At 35.0% G+C, this 17,917-nt stretch overlaps 1 protein-coding gene across 1 annotated transcript in view; it reads right to left on the bottom strand.

Annotated features, from left to right (window-relative positions):
* Nucleotides 1-9,349: 9,349 nt before the first annotated feature.
* The window catches only part of LOC124721998 (WD repeat, SAM and U-box domain-containing protein 1-like), a 227,842-nt gene continuing 219,274 nt past the window's right edge, over nt 9,350-17,917 (bottom strand). Inside the window, exon 18 of the mRNA XM_047247174.1 lies at nt 9,350-10,736. Within this exon, the coding sequence (XP_047103130.1) occupies nt 10,576-10,736 (161 nt within the window). The 3' untranslated portion in view covers nt 9,350-10,575. The remainder of the gene's footprint in view (nt 10,737-17,917) is intronic.

Consider the following 17,917-nt stretch of genomic DNA (forward strand, 5'->3'; position numbering starts at 1 on the left):
GTACTTCATGTTCTGTAAGTGAGAGTCCATAGCCAAAAGTCAAGGTCAGACATACTTCATTCTATCCACATTTATGCAGCCCAAAACATTAATTTTACTGTCTAAAATGCAACAAAAATGTATGAAAATGAGTAAAACAAAACTTTCAAAAATTATCACCAAGGTGATGTAAACTGTTTTGACTATACTAACTGCATCTGTGATGAAAGATGTCAGCAAGCATCTCATGTGTTACCTAGAAACACTAGCAACCTTGTTGCTCAGTTTCTTCCCCACCATTACCTCTACGCACATATTTCCAAAGTGTATGAATCCAAATTTCAAATCACCTGTCAGAAATCAAATAGTCATACAATAAAAGCAATTTAACAGGTATTTATGACTCATTATGCACTATCAAGGATCAATATAAAACAAAAGAGCATCATGGTGGTTTGGGTATAATAAAGAAGCAAGGCATTAATTTCCAGCAAAGTTTATTTCTCATAGAAAAATTTGTGCATAATTTCGTTTCTGTGTGTGTATTTTATCAATACGCAGAACAATATGAAATATAATTTAAGCGTAATGAAACTCCAGTTTTTAGGAGTTACTAAACTTGATGATTTCCCCACAACACTGATTGCTTTTGTGAAGATATCGTAAATCCCAGACATAGTCAGTGACTGGTAACAATGTTTAAAGTAATTTGCCTGAAATATAATTATGGCAGCTATGGAAAATAACAATTAGAAACCATAATCATCTTCTGATATAAACACACATTTATCTACAAATCTCAAAATATATAAGTGTTTTTTAAATGATAAATATATTTAAAAACTATAAACACAGGCCTGGTGATTCTTGAACCATTGAAAATATAATGGTCAAGAGATATATTTTCAAAATGATAAATTATGATAAAAAATATGATTGTTACAATGACAAAAACTATTTAGTACCTCATAGATATTTTAGATGCCTCCATCATGATACATCGCATGACATACTGCAAAGTTCAAGACCATTTGCACTAGCTATGTTGCTAAATGCCAAAGGAGATAATAAGCTTCTGTTAGCACACTGGCACTATTCTGTTCTTTTGATGTATTGTACTTACTGTGATTGTAAATTTATTACTGAAATAGTTACATCGATAAGCTCCACTAAAATAATTCAATTTTTATGAATGAAGGAAATGTCACTGAATTATTTTTTTACTACCTATCTATGAACACAATAAATTCTTAAACTGAATTGACAAAAGAATGAGAAACAAAACTGGCATCAATACATCAGATGTCCTTCATTGACTCCAAATGAAACTGTCAGTGCATTAACAGAATTTACATTACGTGAAAGTGCATCTGGCAGTTTTCACTTAAGTTTAACTTGATGAAGGTGATATATATTAGAGGATCACAAACTGTAAGCCTTAAGATACTTATATTATTGAATAAATAAATTACAATTACATAAACAAGATATTCAATTTATGTATGTGTGTACAGCTCATCATATTATGAAACTTTTCAATAATTATACTCTTTTTAGCTTACAAGGTATCCTACATGTGTGAAGGAAACATATAGTCAATGTCTGACAGGTACTGCTGTATTTTATATTTGTCATTAATTAAGATTATCAAACAAATGAAATAGTAACACATAAACTTATATGTGTAACCAGTAATAATTCACTTGTAGTGCCTGTGAGCAGAATACGAAGGAATACTGATGCCTTGGTACTGTACATAACATCTAATACAAATCACATAGTGGCCAGCAGAGAAGAAATGTGTACACAATCTACAAAATATCTGTGGGATAAGTTTAAAATATATTTTTCAATGGACATTAAAAGTAGTAAATAAATGCATGGGGGGAGACAAATACGAAATATCATGTTTCTTTGATTTGCATGACTTACAGTAACACTACAATTTACTGCAAAGATAACAAATATTAACCTGTTACTACAAAGGAAAAGGACAGTTTTACATAGTCCTGTATGACGAAAAAAAAAAAAAAAAAAAAAAAAACCATATAAACAGCAACAGTACTAGACTTGATTAGAATTAAATTTTCAGCAGTTCAGTTGCACTGTACAGGATTTGCCCCTAATGGATCCGTTAAAAATAATATAAGGTTTTCTGTATAATGTTAAAATTAAAGTGGTGGGCATACAAAGAAAAGGCACATAGAAGCAGTTATTTGCTCTAAGAACTATAAACATGGTTTACAGAAATACGTACACTGCATAATGTCAACAAGCATAACTAAAATAAAGGTGCAAGCCCCTTGAAGCAATGTATTATGATGTTCAACAAAATTTCTGTTATCTGAAAACAACCCCGAGGAAGCACACAATTAATTTCAACATTATTCATAAATGTTTAGGAAACATTTAATAGTTGTTACAACAGGGCCACCCTGCAATCAAAGATGGAATTCTTCAGCAAGTAAATAACAGATTTGAAGTTAATGGTGCTAAATTGAACTCATCCGTTTTGCTACTTTAAGTTTAAGTTCAAGACCATTTGCACTAGCTATGTTGCTTAATGCCAAAGGAGATAATGAGCTTCTGTTTGCACACTGTGGCACTATTCTGTTCTTTTTGATGTATTGTACTTACTGTGATTGCAAATTTATTACTGAAATAGTTACATCGATAAGCTCCACTAAAATAATTCAATTTTTATGAATGAAGTAAATGTCACTGAATTATTTTTTTGCTACCTGTCTTCTGAACACAAAGACAAAAAGAATATATTTTGTCTTTCAAGATGGGAGGGTCATATCAATAACTGTAAACAGTACACAATAATGGCCTAACATGTTAAAAATACATAAAAATGAAAATTCAAATAAGAAACTTGTTAATATGACAGAGATACAGGACATGATACTAATCTTCAGGTACTTCCATTGCTGCTGACAGAAACACTTTAGCTTAACAGTGACCTTTGGTATTGGTTTTTAAGGAGGAAATAGGAATATGGTGGGACAGAGATATGGTATGGGATTAGATATACATATACATAGAGAGATGCTGCTGTCAGATTCACTTTATTCTAGAGTAGGTTTGTGTCAATATTTTCCAGAAAATCCATTTTAATTAAATTAAGCAATGGATAACTAAGATAATTAAAATCTTATGTAAGAGAATGAGATAAATTTTTATAAAGGCCAGAATAAGTCAAGAGCTGACATTACTTGCATACTACAAAAATACTATTACATTTTCAGGAAAGTCACTGAAATGTCAAGAAATATGTAGACCCTGACATAAATTAATAATACAGGTAATAGGATTAAAACTAAATGGGTCACTAACAAATGGGACACAGGGCAGCCAGTCAGTGTACTAGGTGCCATAGCAATTAAACTAAATGACAATGGTTTGACTGACAATTCGCACATTGTGAGTACTTTTAACAATTGCTTCCTAAATGTAGCAGCAAAAATAGGATTAAATGGTTCCCCTGAAGAAGGAAGAGAATATGTTAAAAATGTCATTCCACAAAACTCTAACCAACATCCTTTACTGAAACTGATAAAATTCTAAAACGAAAGCTCATGTGCTGTTGATGGAATTTCAAATAGGATTCTGAGGATTTGTTCTAACTTAACAAGTAATATCATTAGTGATATACAGGGTGTCCCAAGAGTAATGGTCAATATTCAGGGATATGACAGGAAAAACCATTCAAAGCAAAAAAGTCCAGTAAACATGGGCACCAAAATACATCCCTTATGAGCTATGAGCACTTGTTCAGTAGAAGACATGTTTTTTACAATAGCGAAAATGAACCAATACTTATAGCTTTAGAGCCCATGTTTACTGGACAAAAAATGGTTCAAATGGCTCTGAACACTATGGGACGTAACATCTGAGGTCATCAGTCCCCTACACTTAGAACTACTTAAACCTAACTAACCTAAGGACATCACACACATCCTGCCCGAGGCAGGATTCGAATCTGCGACCATAGCAGCAGCGCGGTTCCAGACTGAAGCACCTAGAACTGCTCGGCCTCCAACGGCCGGCTTTACTTGACTTTTTTTTTCCTTGCTTTGGTCCATACAAACACCTCTCAAAATATGGAGAACAAAGAGCTAGCAGTAGAAGAGATTTGTTTCACAGCATTCAAGATGAAGCACTCATAGCTCTTAAAGTATGCATTTTACAGTCCATGTTTACTGAAAGTTTTTGCTTTGAATGATTGTTCCTGTCATATCCCTGAATATTGACCATTCCACCAGCCACACACTGTATGTGATGCATTATTAGCACAGGGAATTTTTCCAGATATATTATAATATGCTATTATTAAATGTCTTCGTAAGAAAGGAAACAAAAAAAGATATACATAATTATGATCCAGTTTCCTTACTGACATCCTTTCCCAAAATATTCAAAAAAGTAATGCACTCAAGAATAGTGTCACATTTCAGCAGAAACAATTTACTTAGCATATCATATTTAGTATTCCAGAAGGGTTGCCTGATTAAGAATGCTATTCATACATTCACTCATCAAACATTACAAGCCCTAAAAAATAAAATATCACCATTTGGCAGCTTTTGTGATCTTTCCAAGGCATTTGATTATGTAGATCATGTTACACTACTAGAAAAACTAAAGTTTTGTGGAATCAATGGCTTTACACACAACTTGTTTGAATCATATTTAACAAACACAATGTAAAACATTGTGCTGAATAATTCAAACAATGTTTGAATGGTAGAAAATTTTAGTGACTGTTGAGAAATCACTAAGGGAGTCACAGAGGATTCAATTTCGAGTCCACTCCTATTTCTTATATGTGTGAATGACCTTCCACTTAACATTCAAGAAGCAGAATTGACAATTTTTGCAGAAGAAAATACCAGCATTACAATAAATACCATTGGAGAGTGCCATAGAAGACATTGTTAATGATGTTTTTCAAAGAATTTTTAAATACTACTATGAGAATGGATTCTCCCTACATATTGAGAAAACACATTATGTTCAGTCCTGTACAACAAACAGTCATACCAACAACTGATGTAGAGCGTGAACAGGGGTCAGTAAACAGAGCAGAATACTCACAATTTTTGGGTGTACATACTGATGAAAACTTGAACTGGAAGAAGCGTATTACCAAGCTTCTCAAACAATTGGGTTCCGATACCTTTACTCTTTGTATAATTGCTAGTCTTGGAAACAAATGAATCAATATCCTGAAATATTTTGCATACTTCCACTCAATAATGTCTTATGGATAAATTTTCTGGGACAACACACCACTTAATTGCAGAAAATCATGAGGTAATACAAATAGGTGGTTTTCACCTGTGGTCCTCAAGTAGGTACCTCTTCAAGGAGGTAGGCATTTTAACTGCAGAGGAAGTATGAATAAAAATGCCTTCACTCACAATTTTCTCGTGCTTTATTTAATTACATGATGAATTTCAGACCCTGTGGTTCCATCGTTAGGTGCAAATCATCTCAATACATAATTTAGTTCCAATTGAGTGAGGTGAAATGTATGTTCTAAACTATCAATTTGCAAATGAGTTTGTTTGGAAACAATATTTCTATCAATCATCAGAACAGAATCAATTACGAACATATTTTACACTTTCACACCAACAGACATTGGTTTATCCTTTCTGTCATTGCAAAACATGTCACTCAAGCAGCACATTTGCATATGTACACCTTGACTGATGTGACATGTGATGACGGAAAGTATAAACCAAAGTATGCTAGTGTGAAAAGGTTAAAAATTTTGTTCCTTGAGTGTTTGGAGCAAAAATTTTACCTCATCCTAGAACAGAACTAAATTATGTATTAAAACAATTTCCAGCTGCATGTAACTAAATAAAAACCAAAAAATTAACACCAAATGCATTTTTATTCATACTTCCCATGTGATGACACATTTCACAGCAACAAAATATGGATAAAATTAAATTAAAAAAAAAAAAAACCATTACATATACTCACTTATGCAATTCATCGTAAATAATGCATCACAATTTGAGAAGGACAGTGATGTCCATGCCTACAAACTTGAGGAAAAAATGAACTTTATTATTCATTATTAAAGCTGTCAGTGGCTAAGAAAAGAATTCGATAAGCAGCAACAAAATTTTTGGTCATTTGCTAAATAACATAAAATGTTGAACAGGTAGCAAAGCAAGTTTTGAATTCAGTCAAAACTCATTTGTCCTGTCCACCTCCTATTCCACGGATGAATTTCTATTTAAAAAGCAGTAGCCTGAAAAAAAACTAGTTTTTAAATGTTTTTAAGATTAGGACTGAAAAATAATGTGTTCATTAATCTTCACACTATTCAAGTATACATATCCTGTAAACTGACTTGTTCTACATCACTGTGATAAAAGAAGCACTCAAATAAGCTATGAAACATGTAACTAACTAACATCATCTATATCATCAGACTGATCAAAACAACTACCCTGATCTTAAGGACTCTGTTACAAATACCAAACTACCTATGATCAAGTAAGTCTTTGCATTTCACCGTTTAAAGGTCTACTGTTCTACTACAATCACTTGTACAATCCAGTGGTCCCACATTTTCAACACTGTAATTATGATAATGCTCCAATAAGATATCACATTTCCTCCAGACATCAATGATCAAATGGGTTTGTTTGGAAACAATATTCCTTTCTATTGGTTCGTCATCAGTATAGAATGTCAGTTGCATAATCACACCACACTTTAGTTGTATGAATTACATTAAACTGTGATATAAATACAGGTAATCATCTTTCTTTCTTTTTAATATACCATAATAGGGCACTTATTTAACATGAAACCAATTTCTTATGGATTCTGAATAAAAGAAACTACATCCAAACTAGAGAGAGATTGAAGGCAAAAGAATGCTGGGACACTATGCACGAAACAGTACATCTGTATTCGAGAAGCACAAATATAGTAAACACTACCATAAATAGCTGAGTTTTGCTTCCTTAATTTGTAGCACATAGGGATGTGTTGGTAACTGTATATACTTATCCATTCTATAATCAATTTCTTAACTTAAATTAAAAAATTCATGACAAAGAGAAAAGTAATGGACAAAATTATTTATGACAGAATGGCAAATTGATCACATGTCCCATGTATTTGTGTCTCTTGCATATGGGTGCTCAACCAAGACACTTCCATGAGTTAGCTGAGTTACGAGGAAACAGGATTTTTTTTTTTTTTTTTTTTTTTAAAGAAATGGATAAACTATAACAGGCAAACCTTCACAGAGCAGTTTTAAAAATGTACAGGACAACTGCATCAACAATAAGAATAAATATTTAGGGAATAAATTGATGTAGCATTCAAAATTCATATGTAAACTTCCTTTTTTGTACTGAATAATCTCTGCAATATTTTGCTTTTTCCGTAGTTTCCATTATCCTCTTTGAAGGTTGCAAGAGTCTCTCTTTTACTGAGGTATTTCAATTTCACTATTCAGAACTCTTGTTCTAGTTATGAATTTTTGCATGGTGTCAGAAGAAAAAACATTCAAGAAATTTGGCTGCAAGATTACAGGCACATATGAAAAACAATGTGTATTGTTAGTATAAATATATATAAGTAAATGCAGTTTTTGGACTACCCATCGCTAATACCTGAACCAATCCACAAAATTTATCTGTTATTACAGCATACAACAAGGGGAAAAAATACTTTTGAAACAAAAGCAAAAAAGTAATTTTTTGGGTAAAAATTACAATGTCTATAAAGAATGCTGATGTACTAGATTCCTTTCTTTGATATTGCTAATATTGACTCATTTCCATTCCCTGCAGCTTATTCTGCACACTGAGGCCTACGTGAATGTGACCAACCACGTGAACAATTAAGATGTAATGTCGAATCAGTCTCAGTGGACTGTGTACCACAAGACATATTAGACTGCAAACGACAGAACATTGACATTATTTTATAAGTTGTGCCAACTGACCTTATCTGAACAAATCTGCACAAACATTTGAAAAATCTTGTGACATGGTAAGATATTTAAAAGTGTTGAATAAAAATAGTGAAAGGCAAGATTTTGCACAACTGAATACTACCTACAACCCAAAGAAATAGTTTCTAAACAAAGAAAAGTTATCGTAATTGAGCATGTCATTATTTTCCCTTGGGAATTATCAAAATCTTTTATGCACACAGCAAACAACTTCCAGCCTTAATGAAGGATGCAAATCATCACAAAAGGAGAAGTAAGTATGTTTCACAATGCGAATGTTAGTGAATTACATTTATTTACACATAATAAGAAGGGGTGTAATACTAGAGGTACGGAGGGGGATTATCTACATGAAGATTCTTGTCATGTGAATCAGGTTCAAGTCTAAAATGAAGTTTAAAGAAATAAAACCTAGTTTCTCACAATAGAAAACTTTTCAGAGAATACGCAGTAGTAGAACAATAAACCCAAGGCCAACACCACTTCTGCTGCCCTGTGCAAATGGTGCTCTACACCTAGGCCCAGGTACGTTCACAGGGGCAGTCAGTGGCACAAAGAATGCCACATCCTCACTGTCCGACAGGGGGCGAGGCCGTGCCTGTAAGCAACCTGCACAGTCCAGGTTGGTGGAGCCTCCAATAGAGGGCATGTGAGACACACACACACACACACACACACACACACACACACACACACACACACACACTTTTGAATGTCAGGAAAAGTAATAATGATGGTCTTGTAATTATAATTCAGGAACATCAGTATCTACAATAAGAGATGATATGCAAATGCTACACTCTTCTCAACATTACCTCTGTCACACACTACCAGTTCCATAAATAGTACAAAACAAAACAATCAAATCAAGAGTGGAAAGTAACTAATGCCTACCAATGGAGCACTCTTTATGAAGGTGCAGGCCATAGGACCTATTAATGTAAATTCTTAGCTGATAGCTTCACAGAAAATAACTGCTGTCCGCCTTATTGGGGAAATGTATTAACTTTCATTACACCAATTTTTCAAGAAAAAGAACAAGCTTGTCAGGTCTGTACATCATTCTATCTCATTGTGGCAGTTGTTCCATTTAGTTAACAACACTAAATTTTATGTGTGCTAAACATAGAGAGTCCAACTGTTAATCGTGAAGGTACTCATATATTCGATCAGATGTCATCTGTCACAGTGCCACAATCTTCCAAACTTTGGTATTAAATGTTTTGTTACGACAATTACAATGAAAAATGGCAATAAAACTGAACAAATATAGTAATATCAATAATGAAATTCAAGGCTGAATTTAAATCTCCTTTTTAAAAAAAAATGTATTGCAATGCTTGTAACAGCAACACAGAAACACTTGTTTACACAGTTTACTCTAGCTGGAATTACATTTCTTGAACCTAAAATAACTAGTTCAGTACTCAGTAAATTCATCAAATTCTGTGATAAAAAAAGTATCTTTTATCCTGGGTACATAGAATGCTACTGAGTACTGCAAATGTCATGTAACAATGAGAATAATTTCGGCAGAAACAGCAATGAGATCTGAGAGCTTTCTGGATAAATCATAATTAAAAATACTGCTTGATTAATACTTAATTTTGGTGCAAGATTTACAAAAATATAACTGTAGGAATGAAATATATTCAGGTGCCATGGATTTCCCAATCATATGGAATAACACACAAATTACACACATCACAAAAATCGTCTCATAAACTGTGATATCTCTAATTTTCATTACAAAACAATGATATATTAACTCATTAAAACAGGACATGGTTTTTAAACGGAGATCCATGATTTACCAATAAAAATGCTTTAAAAAAGCTGAAGATAATACATAAAATTCAACAAATGTTTCTTTTTCTTTAAGAGTAAAGTTCAAATGTATCAACAACACAATAAACTAGATTCTACACACTTCAATTACAGCAATGGTGTCATTGAGGTTATTCCAATTCTCCTGGCATGATAACGACTTTGAACTGTAAAGCATGTCGGCGTTTGTTTACTTACTCCAAGTGCTAATGCACTTACATAAACACTGTTAAGCAATCTAACACACCTGTAAATAAAGTTAAGCACAGATAATGGAATTCTGTCACTCATGGCATTCAAACATTACACTGACTACACATTTGTGTTTTGAAAAGTGTACCATCCTCAGCAATAAGCCTTCATAAAACTTAGAAGCTTCAACTTCACATAAAAAAGTAAAGGCACACTGCCTTTGTCACAAACTGTTGTTCAACACTGCATAAAAATAGACATTTCAATTTGTAGCGAAAGTTCAAAAGTACAAAAATATGTTCACATCACCAATCAGCAATGGTAGGATATTCAGCTAACTGTGCACACAAATTTAAAAAGAATAAACTAGCTTTATAATGTCCTGAAAATAGGCAATGCATCAGTAAAGCATATGTTTTCACATGTGAGAGACAGAATGAGAACAGTAGCTGTGCACAGTAACAAAATCAGTCACCATTTTATGACTAGTGATTTTAGAATTTAGAAGTAATAGGTGATGTAACACCATTACATGTGGCATGTACATACAGGTGGGTTACAAATACAAAACCTGAAATTCAGGATGCTGTTTCACCATAAAGAAATTGACAAATTTCTGCTTTAAGATCTGTATTTGGAATGCATTTGGTATTACTCAACTGACTGTTGGTCATGGGACTAGTAAATTTTCCACTGAGGAACCATTCATTAATTGCTGCACACTCGTATGTGAACCCATCTGGAAAAAAGTTCATAAAATCTATATGATAAAATTTTACAAACACAAAATTAGAACAGTTAAGTAAATGATACAATGAGAAAAATGTTAGGTTACAATTTGGTGGAAAACTGTTATTTAACCTGATAATTATCCACAAATGTAGCTGCTATTAGACAACAACCTGAGGATTTTTAATAAATTTACACCAAATGCTGTATCACCTGCAAATGTTTCAAAACTCAGATAAAGCCCTGGAAGTCCTATAAAAAAAAAAAAAAAAAAAAAAAAAAAAAAAAAAAAAAAAAAAAAAAAAAAAAAAAAAAAAAAAAAAGACACAAAATTGTACTTGAACAGAAATGTTCCAATTATCCGAATGAGAATTATCTGTGATTATTTATGACTTTTATAAAAAAACAAAAAGATGAAGCCTGAAATATTCTGTTACTGTTAGAAGCAATGCTTTCCTCCTGGAGATGAAAACATCCATGAATAGTTAAATAGTGATGGATATGAATAAGGATTTCGCACAGCCAAGTGTTACGGACATAGTGAGCAATACAGGAAGATAGCAAAAATGAGGCTATCAAGGAACTAGGCATCTACTGAAGTTCATTTCAAAGTATCTAAGAAATTTATTTTATATTATTTATTTTATTTTCAGTGGTCATACTTTCACTATGCGTGTGAAGAAAATGTGACCTTAACACCAGAAGTGAATTACAAAGATGAAATTATGAAGTGCTTCAAAGTGATGATAACAGTCGATAACTGATACATTTATATTAAAATTAAGAAAATAGATCTGAAGCACCAGAAAACTTCTAAAAGTTGCAGTTACCAAAAAGCACGGGTTCTCAAAAAATATGATGACACAATAGTGCAGACTAATACAAATGAATGTAACCACAAATCACAGTGGAGTGATATAATTTGTCTTTCTTCAAATGAATATCTGCCATTCACGAAGCTACAGCCAAGTGATGACTTTAAATCAAGTAATAAATACAAATGGACAAGAGTAGTATACAACAAAAGCAAAAATAAAAATAACAGCAGTGAAACTGAAAATGAAAGGTCAGTTTACTCATTACAAATGATCTATATATATTATAAATTATAGTTCCCCACAGTATATTTCTGCTGTATGTGAAGGCTAATCTTAGGAATTACTGTAGGGATTTTGGTATGGTTTCCACTAATAGACTGCTTCACGAGGAAGGTTTGTGTGGACAATTTATTACTTCTATGCCAGACTAGTTGTCCAGCCATACATACTTAGTGGAACCTGTGCAAAAGTGGAGCAAAACATTTCCTGGAGCAGATGTGGACTCTGGCCATAACTTATTAGTTAAGAAATGCAGATTAATGAAGGATAAATTGCAGAAAAGTAGGAAATTAATAAGGAGATGGGACATGGACAAACTGAAACAACCACAGATCATTTGAGTTTCAAAGGTAACATTAATGACTGACTGAAACAGGTCAAGTAAATACCATTGAAGGTAGCAGAGGAACAACTAAATGAACAAGACAAACCCCAGTAGCAATCCTTGGATAACATACAAGATACTAAATTTAATTGACAAAAGGAGAAAAACAAAAATTCAGAAAATGGGAATACAGAGATAAAAAATTAATTAAAAAAACTGCAATATAGCACAGCACAAATAGCCAGAGGAGAAGCATGAAGGTGTATTAACTTGTATGACTATGGGAAAGATAGCTGCTGTGTATAAGAAAATTAAAGAAACCTTTGGAGAAAAGAGAAGCAGCTGTTTCAACACCAAGAACTCTGATGACTAAGCATACAAAAGGCTAAAAAGTGGAAGGGTTATCTGAAGTACAGGAACTTGAAGATTATATTATGGAATGGGAATAGGGAATGGATGAAGATGATATGAGATACGTGATATGAGGGGACTTACAAAAATAAGTTGTACATGTAGTCCCATACTAAAACCGCTGCACAACCTGAGTGGTGAAATTTCAGGAGAGAGTACATGTTCCAGATTCCCTGCAGACACAGTTCTGCTGTGGCACGGTTAACAAATATATATCAGTGTGGGAGTGAAATCCTGTGGCAACTGGAAATGTATTTCAAAGCTGAAGTAAAGATGACAGTATGATTCCTGTATGAAAAATGTCTACATTGCACACAGATTCAATATGAAATTCTGGCAGTATATGAACCATGGGCAATGTTGTGCCCAGTTACAGTGAAATGCTGCCAACAATTTGACCACTACAGTACAGATATAGGTGATACTTATCAAGAAGGAAAGCCATAAACATTGAACAAAGGAGACAATGTCCAAGAATTCAGGAACTGATTCACAGCAATTGAAGATTTTCCAATGATGAGGACGTTCAACAGCAGTTCTTGAATGGCTCCTTGACCAAAGAGACAATTTCTATCATCAAGGAACTGAATGACTGGTATAACATTCCCACCACTGCCACCACTGTTTACAGAGCCTTGGAGACTATGTTGAGAAATAGTGTCATGTATCTGTTTCACTATGAATTGTATTGCAGCATTCAACAAAATTTACTTGGCCTGTCATAATAATGTGTATAATACTTTTTGAACTCTCGTTGTATTACAAGAACAACTTGATACACTACTGAAAGACCAAAGCCAAAACAACGCACATGGGGTAGATGAGTTTCCATCACAAAAACCTTGGGAGATTAACCATCAGCAATGCAGGAACATGAAGCAACCATACTATGGATCAATTGGAATGAAAGTAAATCTAATCTAATGTAATCTAAGGGTTACCTTAGAATACAGATTGGAGAGAGACAAAGTTACATTCAGGGCGTTTGTAGATTTTTTTAAAAAAAAAAAAAAACCTCTTGACAATGTTAATTGGAATACACTGTTTAAAACTGGAGTTGCCAGAGCTAAAATACAGAGAGCGAAACGTTATCTGCAATCTGTACAGAAACCAGGCTGTAGTTATAAAAGTCAAAGTACATAAAAGGGAAGCAGTAGTGTTTAAGGGGTAAGACAAGGTTGTAGCCTATCAACTGTGCGACTCGAACTATACACTGTAACACAGGAAACTAAGCAGAAATTTTGATACGGACATATCGATGGATTATGTGGAATAATTGGCAAGTTTTATTGTGTGTATATCTAGTAAAGGTGCTACCATAAAGGGACACACAATATCTTGGGTTGATTGATCATGTGAGACCAGTCGACCAGCTGATTCAAGCTCAAGCCGTCACGAGCTCCCTCATTTTCTGTGAGTCAGACAATGCCAATGGTAACTGATGTTTCCCTGGAAGATGATATTTTATTTATGGACTCGGCCAAATACTGATGTGGAGTGATTTTACTGGTATGCAAGCTGACTACACATGTATGTGTGAGGTTGCTAGAGCGAATTTACGCTTCAGCAACTATGGACCCAACAAATACATGGAAAAACTGCGATAAATTCATGCCTGAACATAAATGCAGACTATAGCCAAGCCTGCATGTTGCGCCGTTGTATTTGACTATGCATGGCACCTGTCCAATGTCCTCAGCATGTTGCAAGTCTCAGTTATGGTCAGACCAATGTTCTGTATAGTTGTGAGTGCATTATGTCAGAACTAAGTGAATTTGGATATGCTATATGGTGGGTGCTTCCGTAATGAAGGGAACCAAAGTGCTCAGTGCTTCAAAAGGCACCATATCGAAGATTTATAGTCCATACTAAGTCACAATGCGGAAAAATGAGCACGTTGAGTGATAATGACAGATGGCCATTGAAGAGGATTGTGATGAAAAACAAGAAGATGACAGCTGCAAATCTCACTGCAGAAATGAATGTCACACTTGTGAACATTGTCAGCACCAATGCAACGCATAGGGAGCTCTGGGTAAGAGAACTGTAGGATGATCTGGAATCCCAAAACAACTCACCAGTGTTGAAAATGCACACAAAAGAAAAATCTGGTGCTGAAGACTTGAAACCTGGGCTCTGGAGCAATGGAAGAATGTCATCTGGTCAGATGAGTCTTGTTTCATGCAGTCTCCAACTTCCAGCTGAGTTTAGATCCCAAGAGTGAAACATGGTGGGATTTTGGTGAACATTTAGGCAGTCATATCATTATATTCAATGAGCCCAATGGTTACAATGCATGGCTGCTGATGTACCTTCACTCATGACATGCGCAATTTCAGAGATCGCATTTCCATACAGTTCACAGGCCCACTTATAGAGACCACTTGGGTCAGCCGCCTGGCATAGGAACAGTATTATTTAAGCAATCACAAATGAGTGCCACCCTGTTCTATATTCTGTATTATTGTTGTCCAGTCTGTGTGTTCAGTGCTACGCACAACCTGTATCTTTAAGTGTTGCTCTATAAAGTAATTCGTTCCATAAATCGTGTTTGTTCTTGCTATAGCAGTTGCATAACAGCTAAAGATTATGTAACCATCTTGGCTGATCAGGTCCATCCTATGGTACAATCCTTGTTCCCCAATGAGGAGGCTGCATTCCATGATGACAAGGCTCCTGTTCCCACAGCTCACACAGTCCAGGACTGGTTTTGTAAGCATGAGGATGAATTGCTGCACCTCCCCTGCCCACCACAGTCACCAGATCTCAGTATTACTGAGCCTTTGTTGTCTACTTTGGAGTGAAGGATGCATGATCGCTATCCACCTCTATTATGGTTTCCTGAACTTGAGAGTGGCAGGAAGAATGGTATAAGACTCCATTGAAAACCATATAGGATCTTTATTTGTTCATTCCGAGACAACTGGAAGCCGTTTTGAATTTCAATAGGTTTCCTACAGTGTATTAGATGTGGTAATGTGTTGTGTTTTTGATATTTCCATATTTTTGTCCAGCCCTGTATACTTAATCTGCCAAGAGAACTAACTATTGGAATACATGAAATGTATTTGCAGTTGAGAATATACACTACCAACAGCTGTGTAATGGAATGAAGACAATGAAAATTTGTGCAGGAGTGGGACTCAAACCCAGATTTCTTGCTTATTGCATGTGGTGGACTTACCATTCGGCTATCCGAGCACAACTCACAGCCAGATCCAAACTTCCATCCGCCATCAACCAGTGTCTACAACCTGTACTCGGACATTCATTATGTATATTCCAGTATAGGGGAGACATTTTACTTGAAAGTCACTTTCCCTTTATCCACCAACACTGGACACATGACTCTCAAGAAAAGTGTCTCCCCTGCACAGGAATATACATAATGAATGTATGAGGACAGGTTGTAGACACATGATTGACGACAAATAGAAGTTTGGATCTGGCCATGAGTCGTGCTCGGATAGCCAAATGGTAAGGTGACTGCCTGCGATAAATGGTAAATCTGGGTTTGAGTCCCGCTCCGGCACAAATGTTCATTGTCATCATTGCTTTATACAGCTGATGACAGTTTAAGTTGCATTCACAAAAAATTAGTTGTCCACATTCTTCTTATTTACTTGTGGCTCAAAACAGTTATTTTATTTTGTTGAGAGCTTACTGACATGTTGCAGTGAACTTATGCATGTGTAATTAATAAATGTTTCCAAAGAAGACTGAGGCACAAAATTGGTGACCTTTATTTGTGTCAGGCAGAACTATAAGGATGCAAAGCTTTTAAACTGTGGCAGTAACAACTTAATCGACATCAAGAACTGATAAAGTTTTGCTGATTTCAATGCTCTTTCAGTCAAGAAGTTTACCAAAAATGGTTAGTGCTGCTTTTACAGGTAGATGATATAAAGCATTCGGATCATCAGTGTGCATTTTTGTTTTCAACCAATCCTCAGTTGTACTATTTAGTGCAAAAGTTGACTCTGCTGTTGTACCCATCAGTGCTCCTCTTAATTTTGGCTTACTTTCAGCACATATGAGTGCATATACACTTGACAACAGTTGGACCTCTCTAGCAGAAGTGTTATATATTGCTTGTGCTAATGAAGTCACAAGTTGTTCAGCACGCATTTTCTTCTGATTTCAGAAGCTCTACTACAACTCTGCATTGGATCTTAAATGTGTTAAATGTATCTTGCCCAGTGGCAGGCTGTCAGCCCTGTTCTACTCTGTCCTGTGTCATTCTGAGGCCTATTTTCACAGTTGTTCCCTAGCTATCCAGATTGAATTACATTGTATACATGGCATGAGTGTCCCTATTATGAAGTAGAATGATGTCAATGTTTTTTGCAAAGGGCATACTGCAGAGATGTGTCAAAATGCAGCAGGTATCAGTTGACGTCCATTGCTAGTTCAGATTAATAATATCTCAGGGAGCCGTAGTGCGTGGCATGGAGTGTGGCATAAAAGGTTAGCATGTCTGGCTGGCATGCTGCAGGTCAACAGTCCAGACCCTAAACACCAATAATTATTTGGAAGGTTCTTGAAATACCTTATGTTTCTAATGTTTGTATATTCTGAAATATTCAATGTTCATATAAATACCAGCATTCTGTAATATTTAATGTTTGAATAAATAGCAGCACTCTCCATTCAGAAACTCAGTTATGTTCTGATGTACATCAGTATCAGTAATAAACATGCTTTCAGTGTTAAATGTTGCAGTTCACTGAGGACCCTGCCTTCGGATTTGGACTCAATCATGGTTTCAATATAACATTGTTTGGTGGAGATGCTGCATACTTAAAAACATATACATCACTGTTGTGTCAGTTGGGCAACATAAAAGCCATTGCCTACACAGACGGGAACCACAATACAAACAGTACATTGTTCCCAAGACCCATGTATTCAGGAGGCAGATGGATTCCAAAGCAGCAGTAAGTCAGCTGTACATTGGGCAACCATTCCAAAGACAAAGGTCAGGTCCCAACAAATTGGCTGAAAAGGTTCAACTGAGTCACCAAATACGACAGGTGGGATGAGATGATGTGTTTGTGTCTACTGTTACTTGGGTAGCACAGCCCAGCAGTGGTTCATGAACAATGAAGAGAATCTCAATGGCTGACACAAATTCCATGCCAAACTGAAGAAAACATTTGCTAATAATAAGCAGCAAGTCCACTTAGTGACCCAACATCATGGAGAAACAACACAGTTATACATAAAGAACATTTTGGCACTATGAAACATCGTGAATCTGAACATGACAGAAGTCAACAAAATCCCACACTTGATGAAAGGAGTCGCAGAAGAAATGCACCAAGCTTATTTGGTAAAGAATTCTACAATGACAGAAGA

The sequence above is a fragment of the Schistocerca piceifrons genome, chromosome X, assembly GCF_021461385.2.
Source record: "Schistocerca piceifrons isolate TAMUIC-IGC-003096 chromosome X, iqSchPice1.1, whole genome shotgun sequence".
NCBI classification, from domain to species: Eukaryota; Metazoa; Arthropoda; class Insecta; order Orthoptera; family Acrididae; genus Schistocerca; species Schistocerca piceifrons.